General features: G+C 41.7%; 2 protein-coding genes across 2 annotated transcripts in view; one reads left to right on the top strand and one right to left on the bottom strand.

Annotated features, from left to right (window-relative positions):
* Positions 1-268: 268 nt before the first annotated feature.
* MDH1 (malate dehydrogenase 1) lies at positions 269-14,121 on the bottom strand. Its single transcript, XM_072857336.1, has 9 exons — positions 13,970-14,121; positions 7,360-7,458; positions 6,942-7,038; positions 5,767-5,942; positions 4,290-4,412; positions 3,981-4,157; positions 2,270-2,383; positions 2,000-2,089; positions 269-1,633 (listed from the first exon to the last, which is right to left on the bottom strand). Exons 1-9 carry the CDS (start codon positions 13,970-13,972, stop codon positions 1,508-1,510), a joined length of 1,005 nt encoding a protein of 334 aa, XP_072713437.1. The 5' UTR covers positions 13,973-14,121; the 3' UTR covers positions 269-1,507.
* A 262-nt stretch (positions 14,122-14,383) lies between these two features.
* The window catches only part of WDPCP (WD repeat containing planar cell polarity effector), a 160,333-nt gene continuing 157,081 nt past the window's right edge, over positions 14,384-17,635 (top strand). The window contains exon 1 of the mRNA XM_072857743.1: positions 14,384-14,656. Coding sequence (XP_072713844.1) covers positions 14,384-14,656 — 273 coding nt within the window. The remainder of the gene's footprint in view (positions 14,657-17,635) is intronic.

Genomic DNA, 17,635 nt, shown 5'->3' with positions numbered 1-17,635 from the left:
TCAGCCATTTATGTACAGTAAGTCTTTGTTGCATTACTGTCACTGTACTTAATAGCTACAGTAATGTTCTGAGAGCAGACTTATTTTTAAGGATAAGATTATTGATGTTTGCAGATTTATTTTATATTCTAGTTGATAAATCCTCAAAGAAACCATTCAATTTGCTTAGAATTCAGTTTAAGCTTTTTTTTTGTCAAAACAGTTCTACTTCTTGAATCCTTATTTAAGGACAACAAACCAAAAAAGGAAAATGAGATGACTCCAGATATGACAGACCCGAGATTTACTTTAGTACAAGGCAGAAACACTTATATTGGAACAGGACAGACAACACCTTAGCATACATTGTGTATGAGAAAAATCCCATTATTGTGAGAGTTTGCACTCTGCAAACAGGGCAGGAAGTATTTAAGATGCTTAGAAAACAAGCAGAACAGGTACATCTAAGAAACTCCCAGAACAACAAACCTAGTCTAAATCCCTTAAGTCTACATAAGGTGGGTTACTACAGTAGCAACAGATAAAGCATGAGTCTAGAAGAGTTACAGCAACATCCACCTGTGTGTTTGCAAAGGAATACTTACAGTACAATATATTTGAACCTTCCTGAAGTGTTTGTAGGCTGCACTAGAAAAATTCTCAAGCAAGTATATTGCCCTCACTCAGACTTAACCAAGTGAGGCCTTGTCTCCTGGGACAAAAGGCTTTCAAGCTACAATCAAATTAGTACCAAGCTACAGTACCAACACTGCTTTCGAACTGTAGTGCTGGAGTACAAATCTGCCTTTAGGCTTTTGTGTCTGATGTTGAGATAAAGCAATTTTGCCTGGGAAAGACAAATGGAAGTGCTAGTCATCAATAAAGCTTCTTAAAACTAGCTTCCCCTCAGTTTCTTAAAATAGGCCTTCAGGGGTTTTTTTTATGTTGTACTATCAAATTCTGCTATTTACATAACTAAAACATGCAAATAAAGTGCAACAGACTACTTTCAGCCATTATGTGATTAAGCATCTCTTAATATTTCTATTGACAAACATTGTAAGCATAACCAGAGTGAACAGTACATACTTGGAGTCTGTCCAGTGATAGACTTAAGTCACTGAACTACTGGTTCAAGGAGAACTATTGGCATTCTAATTTCATTCTCAGTTGAGCCATAGGATGCTGAAGTGATCATGGACTAGGAGTGTTCCAATACTGCCAAATTCTAATCAAAACTCAGATTGTGCGTTAGTAGCCAAGGCCAAGGCAGACAGTTATTCTGTATCATACACAGAAAGCAACTAGTATTGAACAAAGTCTGGTCAACAAACTAGTTTTACTTCTTTAATAATCTTTTTGCTAATAACTCAATAGGCACAACAGTACCAGTAAGCAGATTAACTTTAAAATGCACAATTGCCACAGACAGTTGACTTGAATACAGTAATAGTGTTTGGTAGCAGACTTAGAGACGACTTTTAGATTCTTCCACTCTGAAATTATTTTGTATTTCCTCATCACCTAGTCATGCACTGGAGAGGAATTCCACAGCAGTCTCCTTCTCTTCAGTTAACTCCTTAGCAGTCAGATCCATCTTCTCACGAGAAAAATCATTAATAGGAAGACCCTCAACAAACTTCCAGGTCTTGTCCTGTTTGAAAACAAACAAAAAGCCCCTCCATATGAGAACAAGCTTTATTCAGTCTGCACAAAGGAAACTGCAGCATAAGAAATGAAGTTTATGGCCTTAAAAAACACATCGTGCAGAAGTTAATTTTGTTTTCAGATAAGGAACACAACCAGCACAGGCTAGTCATGTAAGATTCTACTTTTCTATCAGTACTGATTTGACAACTAGTACAAAATGGTGAATAATGGTCTGGTCTGTGAAAGACTGCTAAAACCCCCATGTCCCAGCAACTGCAGTCCCACACTAAAAGCATGGCTGTTAACTAGCTCATACAACAGTTCAACTAGGTCTTGCAGAAGATACTTAGATTTAAATATGGGCAAATACCTTGATCACAACAGGGAATGAATATAGCAAGTCTTCAGGAACACCATAAGAATTGCCATCAGAAATTACTCCCATGGAAACAAATTCCCCCTAAAAACAGAAGAGGAAGGGATAAATACATTTTTTACTGCTAGAAGCAATGACACACTTTATTCCAGAAAAAGACACATTCTGCCCCCTCTCAACACACATATACACTTGAGGTCAAAGACACCAGCATGTAATCAAAGCATTAGGCAAACAAGCACTTACTCAAGAGCAACATCTTACCACTGGAGTGCCAAACCAGATGTCCCTCACATGATCACAGATAGCTTTGGCAGCTGACATCGCACTGGACAACTTCCTAGCCTTAATAACAGCTGCTCCACGTTGCTGAACAGTCTGCAATTAAGAAAAACCCCTAAGCTGTAAAGCAGCAAAATTTTGGCTTGGTCTAAACACTGTTAGTAAATGCCATAAGGAAAGACCGCCTTACCAGCATTATTTAATTTCATCAGGCAAGATACAGTTCTATCACTAAATGAACATGGTGTACAATCCAGAAATACAATCTAGAAGAGATTTGCCAAGACAAGAACATAATGGAATATTTCAGAGGCTGGCTCATTTCGTAGTACCTGCTTTAGAGCTAGCAGCCCACTAACGTCTTTCATACCAATCAGACATTTCAAGCTTTTACCACCAAGAGACTTCATGTACATCAACAGTAACAGATGTCTCAGAGCAACACTGGGAATTAAGTTTTTTTTGCTGAATACCAATGTGAACTACTTGCTGGTCTCAATCCTACAATATTTAATGCATAAAATTAATTTAATTCTGAAGATAGCTGAAACCACCTCCCTATACTCAAGTTTATATTTAGAAATTTTGTACTTAAGACTTGCAATTCTTGGAATTAGAATAGCTTCTTAAATCTTACTTTTTTTCTTTTAATAAGTTTTGGTGAGGCTGTATGCCAACCAGTCTACAAAGCAGGAATTACAAAATCTCCTTATCTTAGGCAAAGCATTCTAGCTTAGACCAGCATTACAATATACCTAGAAGGCCAAACCAATATCCTGCCTTGGCCACGTAAGATACAGCAGGATCAAGGACAAGGACAGGTTTCTGCTTACATTCTGGCTCATGAACTTTGGTTGCCAGCATACAATCATTTATTCTGTAGCAACAAGCATGAACTGGAATAAGCTATATCCAAAACCAAGATAGGACAGAGCACGGTTGTATGACAAAACACATCCCCAGTCCCAAACTAAAGGTGCCTTGGCTAAGATTAGTACCTGGCTGTCAGCATGCCAGTAACATTGCAATACCAAGCAAAGTACAGCTACTTGGAATCACATTCATTAAGGGCTTTAGTAATCCTTGTTTCACTTTATATTGCATTTAGGTAGCCTGTGCTCTTGATCAATTAATACCATTATTTTGTTTTACTACCCCACATTATTATTATTTATTACTACCCTACATTAAGACATTTGCAGGTGTTTTCTAGATTCTTCAGATTACTTTTCAGAAATGCTGCTGACAAGGCCACAGATTCAGATTTGGAAAGTGTGTGTGTGCATGCATGTGCAGTGGGCAGGCTGCTGGGCTTTTTTTGGTGGGTGAGGAACAGCAAATGGAAGATCATCCTACTTCATCTACAAAGATGCCCAAAAAAGTCACCACAGTGAACTGTGAATGATGCTTGTGTGCCAGATGAGTTGCACTTAAGCTATGATCAAAGTTATTTCTGTTAAATCACTTTAGCACTCCAAATGGTTTTTTCTAGTAGTATTTACATAAGTTTCATAATGCCTTAAATTTTTCAAAAGCAAATAGCTGATAGAGACAAGCTATCTGAAGATGACTTATTCCAGTGAGATAAGAAGAGCTGCTCCAGTCAGCCATTTACATAGTTTACAATTTCATATGAGGTTAGGAGAAAGCAGAAGCACAGAATGACCATTTTAAAAAAGCCCCAAGATCTTACCAGGATAAAGTCTCCCTTCAGCCAGCTGTCATCTTTAATAGCTTCATAAACTCCAACTTCCTTTCCTTTCACGTTTACCTTCGCATGGTTAACATCTGGATATTGAGTGGAGGAGTGGTTGCCCCAGATGATGACATTCTTCACATCATTAGCAGTCACACCAAGTTTCAGAGCAATCTAATCAGAAATTAAAGATGTCCATTGTATTAACTTCAGCCTCTCAGTTCAAAGGCTTCTTTGAAAGCATTGCTCTGTTTGTATTTAGCAGATACAACAGCAAGTATTCTACTTTGAATAGGCCCTTTTTACCTGAGATTTAGCTCTGTTGTGATCCAAACGAGTTAAGCAGCTGAAGTTTTCCTTTGGTATTGATGGGGCTGACTTTGATGCAATCAGGCAGTTAGTATTTGCTGGATTCCCAACTACCACAACCTAAAAATGAAAAAGGGGAAGGGGAATGTGGAAAGATGAATAAGCTATTTTTGCAAAACAGCTCCCTCAAATGAAATACATGGCTTTGCCTTCAAAGAAACTATCAGAAAGTTAAGTTTTCTGAATCTCTTGATTGTCTTCAACACGTTTTTATATGTGTGTTGTTCATAGTCACCGAGTCTTTTATAACTGCACAGAAAAATATATTCTAGCTAGGTACCTTCTTTATAATTTGACATTCAAATGTGAAAGAGAACAAGACTTCTAGGGAGATCTGCACACTGACCCACAGCCTGGCTTCAAACCCCATGCTACTAGGTACAGGGAAAGCATGATACATACATAACTAGTCACCCCACAGTGAATTCACCATCACCTTTTAAACGGTTCCTAGACTGCCTGCCACTGCTTTATATAATTGCTTTATAATTAAGAAAGCCAGAACAGTTACTTATCTCAATGTTGATAGGCATTTAGAAGTAAAATATTGCCCGAACTTAGATCAATTTATTACTATGGAAAACTGATTTTTATTCATCCTTCATCTACCAATATGCCTCAAATGATTAATGTCAAGCTCCATATACTCTCAATCACACAAGCTGATCTGCAAACCTCCCTTTGTATTTGCCCTTTTGAAAGTGAGTTCAGTAAATTTTCCGTTACTCTGCAATAGTTATATTGATAGTGTTTATTCCAACTGTATAAAGAAGCAAACAAGTCTTTAGAAGCAGTAGGAAGTTCATCAGCAGAGGAAGGAGACATTAAAAAGTCGGTTACAAAGCACAGTCGGAGTCTGGGTCTGAGATTAAGAGCAATAGGAGAGCGGCCACATGATCCCATTAACTGTGCTGAAGGAATCTGAGAGAGAACAATTAAAAGCTTCCAATGCTCCAAAGACCAAGATGCAAACAACCTAAATAAAGCCGATTTTTTGTGCAACTGTAATTCCATACTGATACTGAAGGGTCATTATGTTAAAGCCACAGATGGATATGAAGTAGGCAGCTGCATGTAGATAATTTAGTTCTCCCAGAGAAGAGATAACAAGCAGAAGACTACTTTTTTTTAATATAGATTTTTAGATTTTTTTAAATTGCTGGTAACCAGTTCAGAGTATGTGTGGACTACAGCAATACAATGTAAGACTTACTGTTTCCACTGAACAAATTAAGGACTAAATCATCTACCTATTTAATATAGTATATCTCATCTAACCTTGACTGTGGCATATTTTCCAGGACTTAAGGAAAGGAATGCCTGCACTGAATAGGCTCCTGCTTGTGCAATATCATTCTACAATGTATTTAGAGCTCTACATAACTCAGAGTTTAAATTCAGTTTCTATATTCACCTTGACAGTCTTTTTGGCATACTTGTCTAAGGCTGCACCCTGAGACTTGAAAATTTTCACATTTGCTTTGAGTAAATCCTTCCTCTCCATGCCCTCTCTCCTTGGCATGGAGCCAACCAGAATTGCTATGTCAAGGTCTTTGAATGCAACTTCCTCCTTGTCTGTTGGAATGACCTCTAAAAAAAGGAAACGGGGAAAAAAAAAAAAATCAAACATAAATACTCATGGCAAAGTGTTAACAGGAATATTCTTTGGTTCATAAATAGTATACAATCTGATTTGACAACACCACCACCTTCCCCTTCCAAAAATATAAGTATAGTCATTTGGCCCCAACGCCACAGATTAGAAACTGTTTACTGGCAAGTATTTATACTCAAATATTTATCTAAAGCTTTAGATACAAATTCTGAAAACACAGGAGAAATCTATGTCAAAAGATAACTTTCATGTGTGTGTCTCTAAATATATATACATATTATACACATGTATGCATATATGCTGTTCTTCACATTTTTTTTAATCTTTACATCTTTATCTTTACAAAAAAATTCTTAGTGGCAAGTATCAACACAAATGAAGTTTTCCTCTCCCTTTAACAATTCGAACTGAAGAAGGTTTGATTTGTACAAGTACAAGAGCTGGTAGCTACACATTTTTTTAAGTACTGTAATAATTACAGTAGCATCTACTGGCTCCCTTTCTTCTGCTTGTTTAGATTTATCAGAACTTAACTTGTTTACATGACCTGATGAGCAGTTTTTCAGTTTGTGTCTTTTTGCAGAAGATATTTCTAAAGACTAGAATTTTTTTACTTAGTAAAGGCATGTAAGCGTATCTAAAGATTCATTGTTATTTTACCACTAGGCCAGAATACAATGCATAAATGCACAAGTATTTGACAATTTGTTGCACATGCTAACAACCCAGGATTAGATGATATAAACCAAAACCCAGGTATCTGCGTAGTCATTTCTTTACACAAAACTCATTTGATGACATTCTTCCTAGCTTACAGCCTAAGTTAAATGAACTTATCTTCCACAAAATATAAAACCAAGAAAGGATCATCTAATATTTTCTTCTGCTTAACTTCCTGCCAGCTACAGGAACTCATAAATGCAATAGTTGTACTAGAACTTCTTGTAGGTGTAAGAAAAATTTCTTTTGGCCACCTCTCAGCAGCGGCAGAGCACAGTCCTGCAGCTCCATCACTACACCTTCCAATACAGTCATCATGGGGGTGATATCCAGCAGCACAAGAACAAGAGGCTGTAAAGAAAGTAATGGTTTAGTGCAAGTGGCATGTAATCTGTTTTGAAAATGAATTTGTCTTATCTGCTAGAAAGTGCTATCTTGTGCAAGACTTAAAATCCATTTACAGAAAACTGAAAAACTTCAGCACAACCAACAACTGAAAGCCTGCATAACAGAGCAGGACTCAATTTTCACCACTTAAAGAATAAAGTACTTACATACTGGTAAACCATTCTGAGCGTCTACAAGAAAACAAGTCTCACTGACTGCAGTTCTTACATTAGCTTATTCATTACTGTGCAGCAGAGACAAGTAATAATTCAGCGTAAGAGCTACCTGTTCTTTGCCAAAGACATCTCCCTTGGCGATGCTGTAGAGCAGCGAGTAGGCAATCTGCCCGGCAGCTCCAGTCACCAGGACTCTGATAGGTTCACCCTGCAAGAAAGTTACGGAGACTTACCCACAGCTATATAGTGCAGGCTCACACTATCCGAGAGCGGTAAAAATTAACAGTCACTACAGAAATAAGGTTATGACTATTTAACCTGGATGAAAGCACATACCTAAATGTGGATCAGAGCCAGCTCCTGAGATCACACTTCTGTTTTGCTAGAACCACCAGCTGTTTCTCTGCTTGCTTTTACACAAACAGACCACACTTGCAAAAATATCCCCAAGAATTGTTCCTGGAAGAGCTTCCAAAATGCCAGGAATGACAACCTATTTGAAAAACTTTGTATTCCTTTTAACAATGTTGTCTTTTTAGCATAACATGTTACAGCATGTACCCACTCATTAGATTACCCATTCATACTTCAAACTTACTACAGAAGTTTTACAAGCCGCCACACTTCACCAGTTTTCAGATGCTTTCAATTTTTAGGGCTGTTTCCATTAAACGCTTCCATTTTGAACGCTTACTTGCAACCAAAGACTTATTGAATGCCAGAAACCAAGGAATCTAGTGGACTTAAAGCTACTGCCTCACTAAACTGTTATGCAGCAATTTAACAAATCCACAGACAAAAGCTACATTATGGACAAATACAGACACTAATATCCATAATACAACTGTCCATTGTCAAACTGACTCAAAACTCCAAAAGACTGGGAGAAGACTCCAAATACATTGCTATATTGCAAATAGGAAAAAAAAAAAAAAGGGTTACTCTATAGCAAAAGTCCATTTTGTTAAGCAGAACCAGGACCTGGGGAACTCCAGAGGTTATTTAATATTGAAAAGGGAAAACATGCCAGAGGACATTCATAACCCAGACTTTTGTAAGCCTGTTTTTTGTATCTCCCTTTTTCCCTAGAGGCAATAGAGCTGGGGCAGACTGTGCTAGGACAGGAACAAGCAGACTTCAACCAGCCTGCTGGAATCCCATGCCCACTTCTTCAAATAATTAAAAGATGATCATTTGAATTATGGACAAAATATCTTCCACATTCAATTATGTCTGAAGTGATTTAATTGCATACTGGGCTACATTATGAAAAGCATAGCTTGCAGAGCAAAGGCTGGCATTTCCCTTAGTGCTGGTGGTTGCAGCTGGAATACCGAGTCCAATTTTGGGACCCTGAGTTTTAGAGGGATGTTGAAAAACTAAAGATGGTTCAGGCAAGCATTACTCAGATGGCTGGGGCTCAGAGTTCAGGTCCTATGAGATGAGGCTGAGGGAGGTGGGTGTAGTCTGGAAAGGCAGAGGACAAGGGGTGATCTAACAGCAGCCTACTACTTCAAGAAAGGTTACAACAATAACACTGCCAAACACCTCTCAGTAGCGGCAGATGGCAGAACATGGGGCAACCGCTACAAATTAAGAGAAAAATTCCTGATTAGGGTGGTATTGCTGCACTGGAACAGGGTACCCAGACAGTCTGTGCAACCTTCATCCTTGGTGGTTTTCAAGACCCAGATGAAAACATGTATGACCTGATTTAGCAGTGGCAAATGCCTTGCTATCAGGCTGGACTACACAACCTCCAGACTCAGAGCAAGAAAGAAGTCAGACTGGCTGACCTCTAGAGATCCTTTCTAACCAACATTCCTGTCATCGATATTTATAGGAAAACCATTTTGAGATTGAGTGTATTCTCTCTGCAGAAGTGAGCAGCCAAGCACAGCTGCATCAAGCTAGCATTAGATAACTATAAAAATGAGGCCATCTACCCCATTTTATCACGTGCAAGATAAAATGAGAGCATAAGTGATGAAGTTGAACTACTGAACTCGCAGATTTAGACCTGAAAATGTTTTTGCCTTAATTATGGGAATGATTCTTTAAATATTTGGTTAAATGGCTACCAGTCATGCTGTTGAACTGCATTATTTTATTTTGAACTTGTCCTAGGGCAAGTCTCAACCCTCAAACCTCATCAAAACTTGATGAGGAGGGGGAAGGAGAGCAGAGAATCAATTATTGTTGGTTTAAATATCAAAACTAATTTGGGTACACTATTCTTGAGTAGAGAAGTTATACCATCCAAATGTACCATAATGTCTGAATGATGACGTGCAGCACAGATTAAGATGCGTATCAGATTTTAAAGCCAACTTTTCAGCATGTTTTTAAGAAGAATCTACATTTTATTTACATAAAGGGAACAATGAACACTCTTTTAAGGCAGCTAATCATGTTAGGAAAATAAGTACTGGAAAATTACTGTGCTGTAAAACCTTTGCCTGGTAAAATCCCATATTAGCAGCATATAAAAAGTTATCCTGTGCTAAGCGTGTGTGGTGGGTTGACCCTGACTGGATGCCAGGTGCCCACCAAAGCTGCTCTGTCACTCCCCTCCTCAACTGGACAGGGGAGAGAAAATATAACAAAAGGCTCATGGGTCAAGATAAGGGCAGGGAAATCACTCACCAATTACTGTCATGGGCAAAACAGACTCCACTTGGGGAAATTAGTTTAGTTTATTACCAATCAAATCAGCATAGGGTAATGAGAAATAGAAACTAAATCTTGAAACACCTTCCCCCCACCCCTCCCTTCTTCCTGGGCTTAACTTCACTCCTGATTTCTCTACCTCCTCCCTCGCAGCGGCACAGGGATGGGGAATGGGGGCTGCAGTCAGTTCATCACACATCTCTGCTGCTCCTTCCTCCTCAGGGGGAGGACTCCTCACAGTCTTCCCCTGTTCCAGTGTGGGGTCCCTCCCATGGGAGACAGTCCTCCACAACCTTCTCCAACATGAGTCCTTCCCACAGGCTGCAGTTCTTCACGAACTGCTCCAGCGTGGGTCCCTTCCACGGGGTGCAGTCCTTCAGGAACAGACTGCTCCAGCATGAGTCCCCTACGGGGTCACAAGTCCTGCCAGCAAACCTGCTCCAGCGTGGGCTCCTCTCTCCATGGGTCCACAGGTCCTGCCAGGAGCCTGCTCCAGCATGAGCTTCCCACGGGGTCCCAGCCTCCTTTGGGCATCCACCTGCTCCGGCATGGGGTCTTCCGTGGGCTGCAGGTGGATATCTGCTTCACCGTTAACCTCCATGGGCTGGAGGTGGATATCTGCTTCACCATGGACCTCCATGGGCTGGAGGTGGATATCTGCTTCACCATGGTCTGCACCAGGGGCTGCAGGTGGATATCTGCTGTGGCGCCTGGAACACATCTTCCCCTCCTTCTTCACTGACCTTGGTGTCTCCAGAGTTGTTCCTCTTACATATTCTCACTCCTCTCTCTGGCTGCAGTTGTGCAGTTTTTTTCCCCCCTTCTTAAATATGTTATCCCAGAGGTGCTACCACCGTTACTGATGGGCTTGGCCAGCGGCGGGTCCCTCTTGGAGCCAGCTGGCATTGGCTCTATCGGACACAGGGGAAACTTCTAGCAGCTTCTCACAGAAGCCACCCCTGTAGCCCCCCTGCTACCAAAACCTTGCCACGCAGACCCAATACAGCATGCTACTCCAGAACACATTTTCTTTGAATTACATGGTATCTGAAATCAATGGTGAATTGATTTCTGAATTTCCAGTGAATGGAACAAAGATTTTAAGAAGTCAGACTCTTTCTCCTTTGCAACCTGTGAGCCAATCTAAAGTAGTGTTACAAAAGGGGGATGTCAACGAGAATTTTTTTATATGCTAATCCAATTTAAACATGAAAAATGTCAATCTATCCACTAGTATTACAGTGAGTATTTAGCATAGCAACAGGAGAGGGAAGGCGTGGAAGATAAAAAGGTAAGAGATAGTAAAAAAAAAAAATTAAGACAGACTTAACATTTAGCCTTGTTAAAAACCAAAATCCTTCAGTTATGACTCAGCTCCACCCTCTCAAAAAAATTATGTTTGCTTAGTACCATCCTTCCTGTTTTCCCCCCATTTTGGTCTGGAGGAGGGAAGAAGAAACATAAGCTAAAATAAAGTGAGGAGTACTGCCTACTTGTTTTTTTTCTCTCCAAGCCTTCAGTACATTGGATTCACATACAAGCTTTCCCTGAACCCCCTTGCCCCTGCACCAGTTTAGCAATTAGTATGAAAGAAATTTTCATGCTCCCTCTTCATTCCAGGAGCTAAATTAACAAGCCAAAAATGTTATGCTTCTTACAAAATATAGTTAACTCTCCCAGGAAAACTCACATCACATACAAAAATCGGTATCACTGAGCATCTGAGGCTACTTTTGGAGGTTGGATGTTTAGAGAAATGAGTAGCTCCCCAACAGAAGTTGTAGGCTTCACACATTCATGTTCAGGCACTTTAATCTGTGACTTGGCTCCTGCACTGGGCTTCGATAAGAATATACTTTCACACTGTGGTAACTACAGAGGTGACCTTTACTCATTCTCAGATATATAAGAACTAGAGGACAAATTAAATGACATCTAACTGAACTATCTAGTTTCAAAGCCTTCCCCACTTCACATACAGCTGATGTATAGTTAAGATAACAATACAAAGGAAGAAAAAAAGTGAACATTGCATCCCCAGATACCCTTCTCCCTCTAATTCAGCAAACATGTAGAATTTCTCCCCCTCCTAAATTATCACAGATAAAAGTATAGCTTCCCATATCAAATGAGGAAGCTGTGGGCTTAATGCCCCCCCCCCCCTCGGATTAAGAACTCAGTGCCTAAATTATCTCTGTGATTATTGCTGATACTAGCAGACCTAAAATATTAGTGCCATACAGCAAAAATAGCACTATACAGCAAAAGTTATTCTGGAGGTTACAAAAGTGTAATATGAAATAACCCACAATCTATCAAATGTAGGAACAAGAAAAATCTATGCTTTGTCTACACAAGTGATGGACTTTGCATTACTTTTTATAACTAACAGTTATAAAAAGTTTTATAACTGTTATAACTAACAGTTATAAAAAGACCTCTATAAACATTATTACTGATAAACTTAACTGTCTGAAAATATCAAACTAATGTTATTCCTGAATATTAAAGCCAACTAAGCTATCCCACCTTGCTTGACAAGAACGCTTTAAGCATTAAATTAAACTGTATCTCCTCAAAAGTCTAAAGCCTGCCTAACAAACTTTCCTTTTGTTCCCCCCTCTTTGAGGCAGAGTTGCAGTGACAATAAAGGTATTTGGAAGTGTGGTAGAAAATATCGTCAAGACAGTTGTGCACTTTAGCAAGCCCAGCAGCACTGTGGTTCATAGACTGAATTCCAAAGGAATTCTTTCCTTAAGAAATGACCTTGAGACAGGTGCCCTTAAAAACCTTTTCCATTTCATTTAGTTAATAGCAGTTGCATCCATAGACATATGATTTTGTTTCAGAAGTTTAAAGCCTTTGCCCAAGGCCAAATGCATAATTAGAATAATGAAAGTAAGACAAAAACCAGTGACATTCTAAAAAGTCTGGGCATCAAAGTAAGTTTCAAATAGCGGTTCTCCTGGAGACCAGCAAATTCAAGGCAGCCAATGTTTTGAAAGCTTAAATACAAAGTAAAACTCGCTGCCTTGTGGTCACGCCTAAGACTCCATACTTTGAATAGAAATAAGAGTGGAAAATTAGGATAGATGAAGTTTACAGATTTCAGTATTTTTTAGCATATAACTGAAATAATAAGCCACATTTTAGAGCACACAAGCATCTTTTCTATAGCAAAGTACCAAAAGAAAAGGTTTGAATAACAGGGTATAAAGTCTAGAAAAACATGGAGATTTTTCATCATTATAAAGGAAAGCAAGGTCTCTGTGCAAGTTTGTGTGTGTGCATATATATATGCGCCACAGAAAAGCAAAGCACTCCACCTGTGTAACCTCGGGACAAGAACTAGGACTCCTTGACAATTTGGAGAGCCTACACGAATAGTTGGATTTTTGACAGCAAGCAGGAATCAAACAAGAGAGGAAAACATTTTACAGGCATCTCCCCTTGAGCTAACACAGAACTGCACCCAAAACCTTTAATGTCTCATGAAATGCAGGAGCAGGCATCCCCATCTTCTCGAAGGTAATGTCGCCAGCCACGGGGCACAGCGAGGCACCGGCTTTAGGACACGGCGCGATTCAGCTGCTGAAGGGCCAGCAGCAGGCCCGGGAGGCTCGCTCCGCTCCGCCGGGGTGACCCCAGCGGGACCACAAGCCGACCTCCCCCGCACGCCAGTGAAGAGGAGGCAGAGACGATGCTAGGCTGGCAGTGCAGGGGCCGACACCGAACCCCAAGCCCCCGGGCTGGAAGAAGGTCACCCTGGCGGGGCCTCCGCGGGGGCTGAGGCGAGACAGGCCCGTTTCCTACCGGGTGCCAAGAGCACCTTCAAGTCACCCCCCGGGGCCTTGTGGCGGCGCGGGCAGCCCGGCAGCAGGGGCCGCCCAGCGAGGAGGGCAGGGGGGAGCCGGCGCCATTTCGCAGCCACCTCCACCTGACGGGAGCCCCCTGCCCCAACCGCCCCGCCGAGGGGGCGCAGCCCGCCACCACCCCGCCCCAACCGGCGCCTAAAGGGAGCGCTCCCCGGCCCGGGGAGGGGTACCCACCATAGCTGAGAGGAGCGGCGGGCCCGGCAGCCTCGAGGTCACCTCTACAGCGCGACTACAGCCGCGACACCGCTGCGCTAAGGTACGGCGGAGGGGCGGGGCGCGGCCGCCCCGCGAGGCTGTCTGGGGACTGTAGTCGCGGCTCCCGCCGCCCCGCGGAGCTTAGTGGGCGGGGAGAACTACAACTCCCAGCGTGCCTCGGGGCACGCCCGCCTCGCCCCCGGACGCTATTGGCGGCGTGGCAGCAGTTACCCGCCCCCCTCCTTGCCCCATTCATTGAAGCGCAGAGCGGTGGCCCAAGAGCAGCTCTGCTGAAAGCCGCTAGGGGACAGCAGGCGGCGCCCTTCGTGGCGCATGCGCTCGTGGGAGATGAGGAGCAGGGGGTTGCGGCAGTGCGGGCCGTTCGGTTTACGCATGCGCCAGGCCGAGGGCCGGCGTTCCACCCGTTCTGCTCAGGTGTGGGCGGAGAGGCGCATGCGCACGGGTGGAGACACCGGCTGGGGACGCCGAGCGCTGCGAGAGTGTGTGGCTGCTGCGCGTGCGCAGGTGGCGGTGCTTCGGTGGTTGCTAAGTGACGGGGGGCACGGGCAGCGGCGCGAGCGGGCAAGAGAGACCCTGGCGCTGGCGGCGGCAGCGCTCCCCGCCCCGCCCCCCTCGCCCCCTCTCCCCCTCTCCTCGGAGCGCTCGGTGGGTTCGGGTGCGCGGCCTGGCCGTACCCTTCCCTGGGGTGGGCATCCTGGTGGGGCCGGGCCGTTTCCGGGCGCTACCCGCAGGCCTCCACCACCTTGCGCCCGCCGGGCAGCGCCCGTCGCCTCAGTGAGACTGGCGGGCGGGGGTGGGGGAGGGCGCAGGCAGGGAGCTCCTCTCGTCAGGCCAAGCCCCGGCGCGGTGAGGGCGGGCAGAGCCTTCCCTTTGCCTTCTCTGCGCCGCAGCCTCTTGCCCGGCTTTCTCTCAGGCCCGGCCTCCTGGGAAGTTGTCTGCGAGCACCCTCGCGTCCCGGGAGCTCAAAACCGCTGCCCTCGGGTGCTCCCTCTGGCTCCCGTGCAGGCTCCGGGTTTCTTTCCTCGCTTCCTCTCTCCCTGCTGCCTGTGTCACCTTTCTTTCGGCCCTTCAGGAGAAGGTGCATAGCTATACTTAGACTTTACAAAATCCTGTGAGCTTGCGCTTGGCCCTTTCCTTTTATTTACTTGCAGTAGGGAAAACAGAGCTTACCTGTGCTATTCCGCTGTTAAAACAGCATGACTAAACTAGTGATCTGTTGTACAAAAATAAAACTTAATCTAGTTGTATTTTGGATTCTTGGCTGGAGTAAACTCTTTCAGTCTGTGCCTAAAGTAAGGCTGATATTGGAATAAATGCATCAGCAAAACCCACAGATTCTTAAACTGTGTTGTTATGCTATAAAAGAGAGTCTTGGATGGCACGGTTGATTATTTTTTCCTCAGATCCTGACAGGGTTCCTTATTGGACAAACCCTGTAATTTAGTTAAGTCTTTAGTGAAGTCTCATTTGTCCGAATATTTTTCTGCAGGATTAGTTTTAAATCTTAATCTAGTCCTTATAGTCGATTGTTTTGGTTTTTTTTCAAACAATCTCAACAGTGCGTACACTTATGCCATTTCTTCTTCAGTCCTCAGACAGAAATAAGAAGTTACTCCTTTAGGGCAGTGGGTGTAAAACATAAATATTTATGCTTGTCATGCAAAGCGTTCTCTTTTTAGCGAGTCTTGTTGCTAATCGTGCTCATGCTACAACTCAAAACTTCCTGTGGCTTGAACAAGTCTTTAGCTGAACCTCTGACAGCTTCTGCAGTACAGAAAACTGCAGTGTCAGAGTTGAAAAGGTACAGTCATACTTGGTTTATTTTAAATGTCAAACTACACTGATTTATAGCCATTAATAACCGTATCTTTTTAATATGGATGAAGAGTGTACCTAAGTTCCCTTCTGGGAATTAATTTGAAAGCCAAATAGCTGCAAGCAAAGCTGAGGTCTGGCTTGCTGTGAAATGTAGAGAAGCTTGGTAAGTAGAAGGGAGCTTGTTTTCCAGTCAGATTATTCCAGAGTGTCCTAAGATGCTTTACCCTAGTGACTCTAACCTTTTTCTCACCCAAACATTGTACAAATTTAATTAACACTATTTAAGATTATTTAACATTTAAATGTACACAAAACCTGATGTGGACCCGCATAAGGTAATTTCCACTCAGCATAATCGGTTCAGTTTAAATTGATTTATTATCAGTTTTCAGCTAAAGCAATCTTAGCATGCTGTAAACTGTTTTGTGTGTGTCAACATAGCAGATTGTATTGGTTTAGTGGATTTCAGTTAAGCTAATCAAACTTTCTTCTGTAGGTAAGCATCCGTTTTCATTCTCACTCATTTTTTGCCCAGGCTTGTGCTCCTTGTATTATTTCTGGTTGAAGATAACAGCATGTCTTGTGTTGAAAGTGACTTGCAGTGAATATGGTGCAAAGCCATGTGTAAATGCTTTTGTTTTTCAGACATGTATATCAGTTTATATTAAATCTGTTCCCAGTATAATTAGTCTGAGATAGAGTTAAATTGGTTTAAAACTGTCTACACTGTCTTTTGTGCTGATTTAACTAAAGATACCTTAAAGCTTCACCTTTTATGATTGTGGTGTAATTTTTAAAGTTAGCAAAACTTAACAGTTCTGCTATTTTCTTCTTACTGAACTTAAATTTTGTTTCTACTTGTTAAGCTTTAGTATCTTCCAAGCAAACTGTAAATGTACGAAAATACGAGAGATGTTTTTGTCTCCCCATCTGGTTTTTACAACTCCTTTTCCTGGTGTTTATTAGTTTTTAAAATATATCCTTTGCTTCTGGATAGAAACCTTTATGGTGTTGTAGAAAGTGTTGGTTCTTGGTAGTGTTTCTCGTGCTGTTAAATCATGCCGCTGTCTTCAGGCTGTTGTTGCTGTAGGAATCTATAAACGTATACTGTTCGACTTTCTGCAAACCAGTCTTCCACATCTGTGCTCTTTATCTTCAAGAAGTGTGGTGTATTTGACTTATTTTTGCTGATTTATAAATCTTACCACCTTTCCAAAGTTTTGGATATTTTCATTCTAAATTTAATGCTCTTTTTCCTGTTAGCTTTGTCACAGCCTTCGGATTTCCTCCAGTTTGTTATTGTCTCATAATTTTCTTGCCAATTTTGCGTCTTCTGTTGCCAATATTTTTTTGAGATCATAAGGTGTTGGTGTAATTTTTTAATATTCTTTAATGCTTCCCCCATGTTTTATTATATTGTGTATTTTGTGTAGCGCTTTAAGCCAAAGAGCTGCATAAATGGAAACCTATTACGTGCAAAAGAAGTAATGGAAATTTAGTGTGCATGTGGATTGGGCTCTCAGCTAATTCTTGAAATACATTTTACAGTTTTTGCACTCAAAAGATATTGAATTACTTGGAAATTGGTGTAATTAAACAACACACTTAATACTCAAGATGTTTTAATCTCCATTTTGCGGGGATTAAGTATTATTTTTCAAGGCAACTAGTAATTTTGAAGGGTAGTCTGCCAGAAGTCTCTCTTAATTTTTTTTTATATTTTAAAATGAATTATTCTCTGTTAACAGCTGGCTGTGTTCTTTAACTGTATTTTGGATGGGATTTTCTTTTTCTTCATTGCCATCT

This window comes from Ciconia boyciana, chromosome 3 (assembly GCF_034638445.1).
Source record: "Ciconia boyciana chromosome 3, ASM3463844v1, whole genome shotgun sequence".
Classification (NCBI taxonomy): domain Eukaryota; kingdom Metazoa; phylum Chordata; class Aves; order Ciconiiformes; family Ciconiidae; genus Ciconia; species Ciconia boyciana.
The sequence above is the reverse complement of the archived record's forward strand: the minus strand, read 5'-3'. Positions and strand labels throughout refer to the sequence as shown.

Excerpts from the sequence above, each read along its gene's own strand:
- MDH1 (XM_072857336.1), bottom strand. Across the intron at positions 2,384-3,980 it reads TGAAGGGAGACTTTATCCTG|ACTGTTCAGCAACGTGGAGC; the intron begins GTAAGATCTTGG and ends TCTTAATTGCAG. Across the intron at positions 1,634-1,999 it reads CATTCCCTGTTGTGATCAAG|GACAAGACCTGGAAGTTTGT; the intron begins GTATTTGCCCAT and ends GTTTTCAAACAG.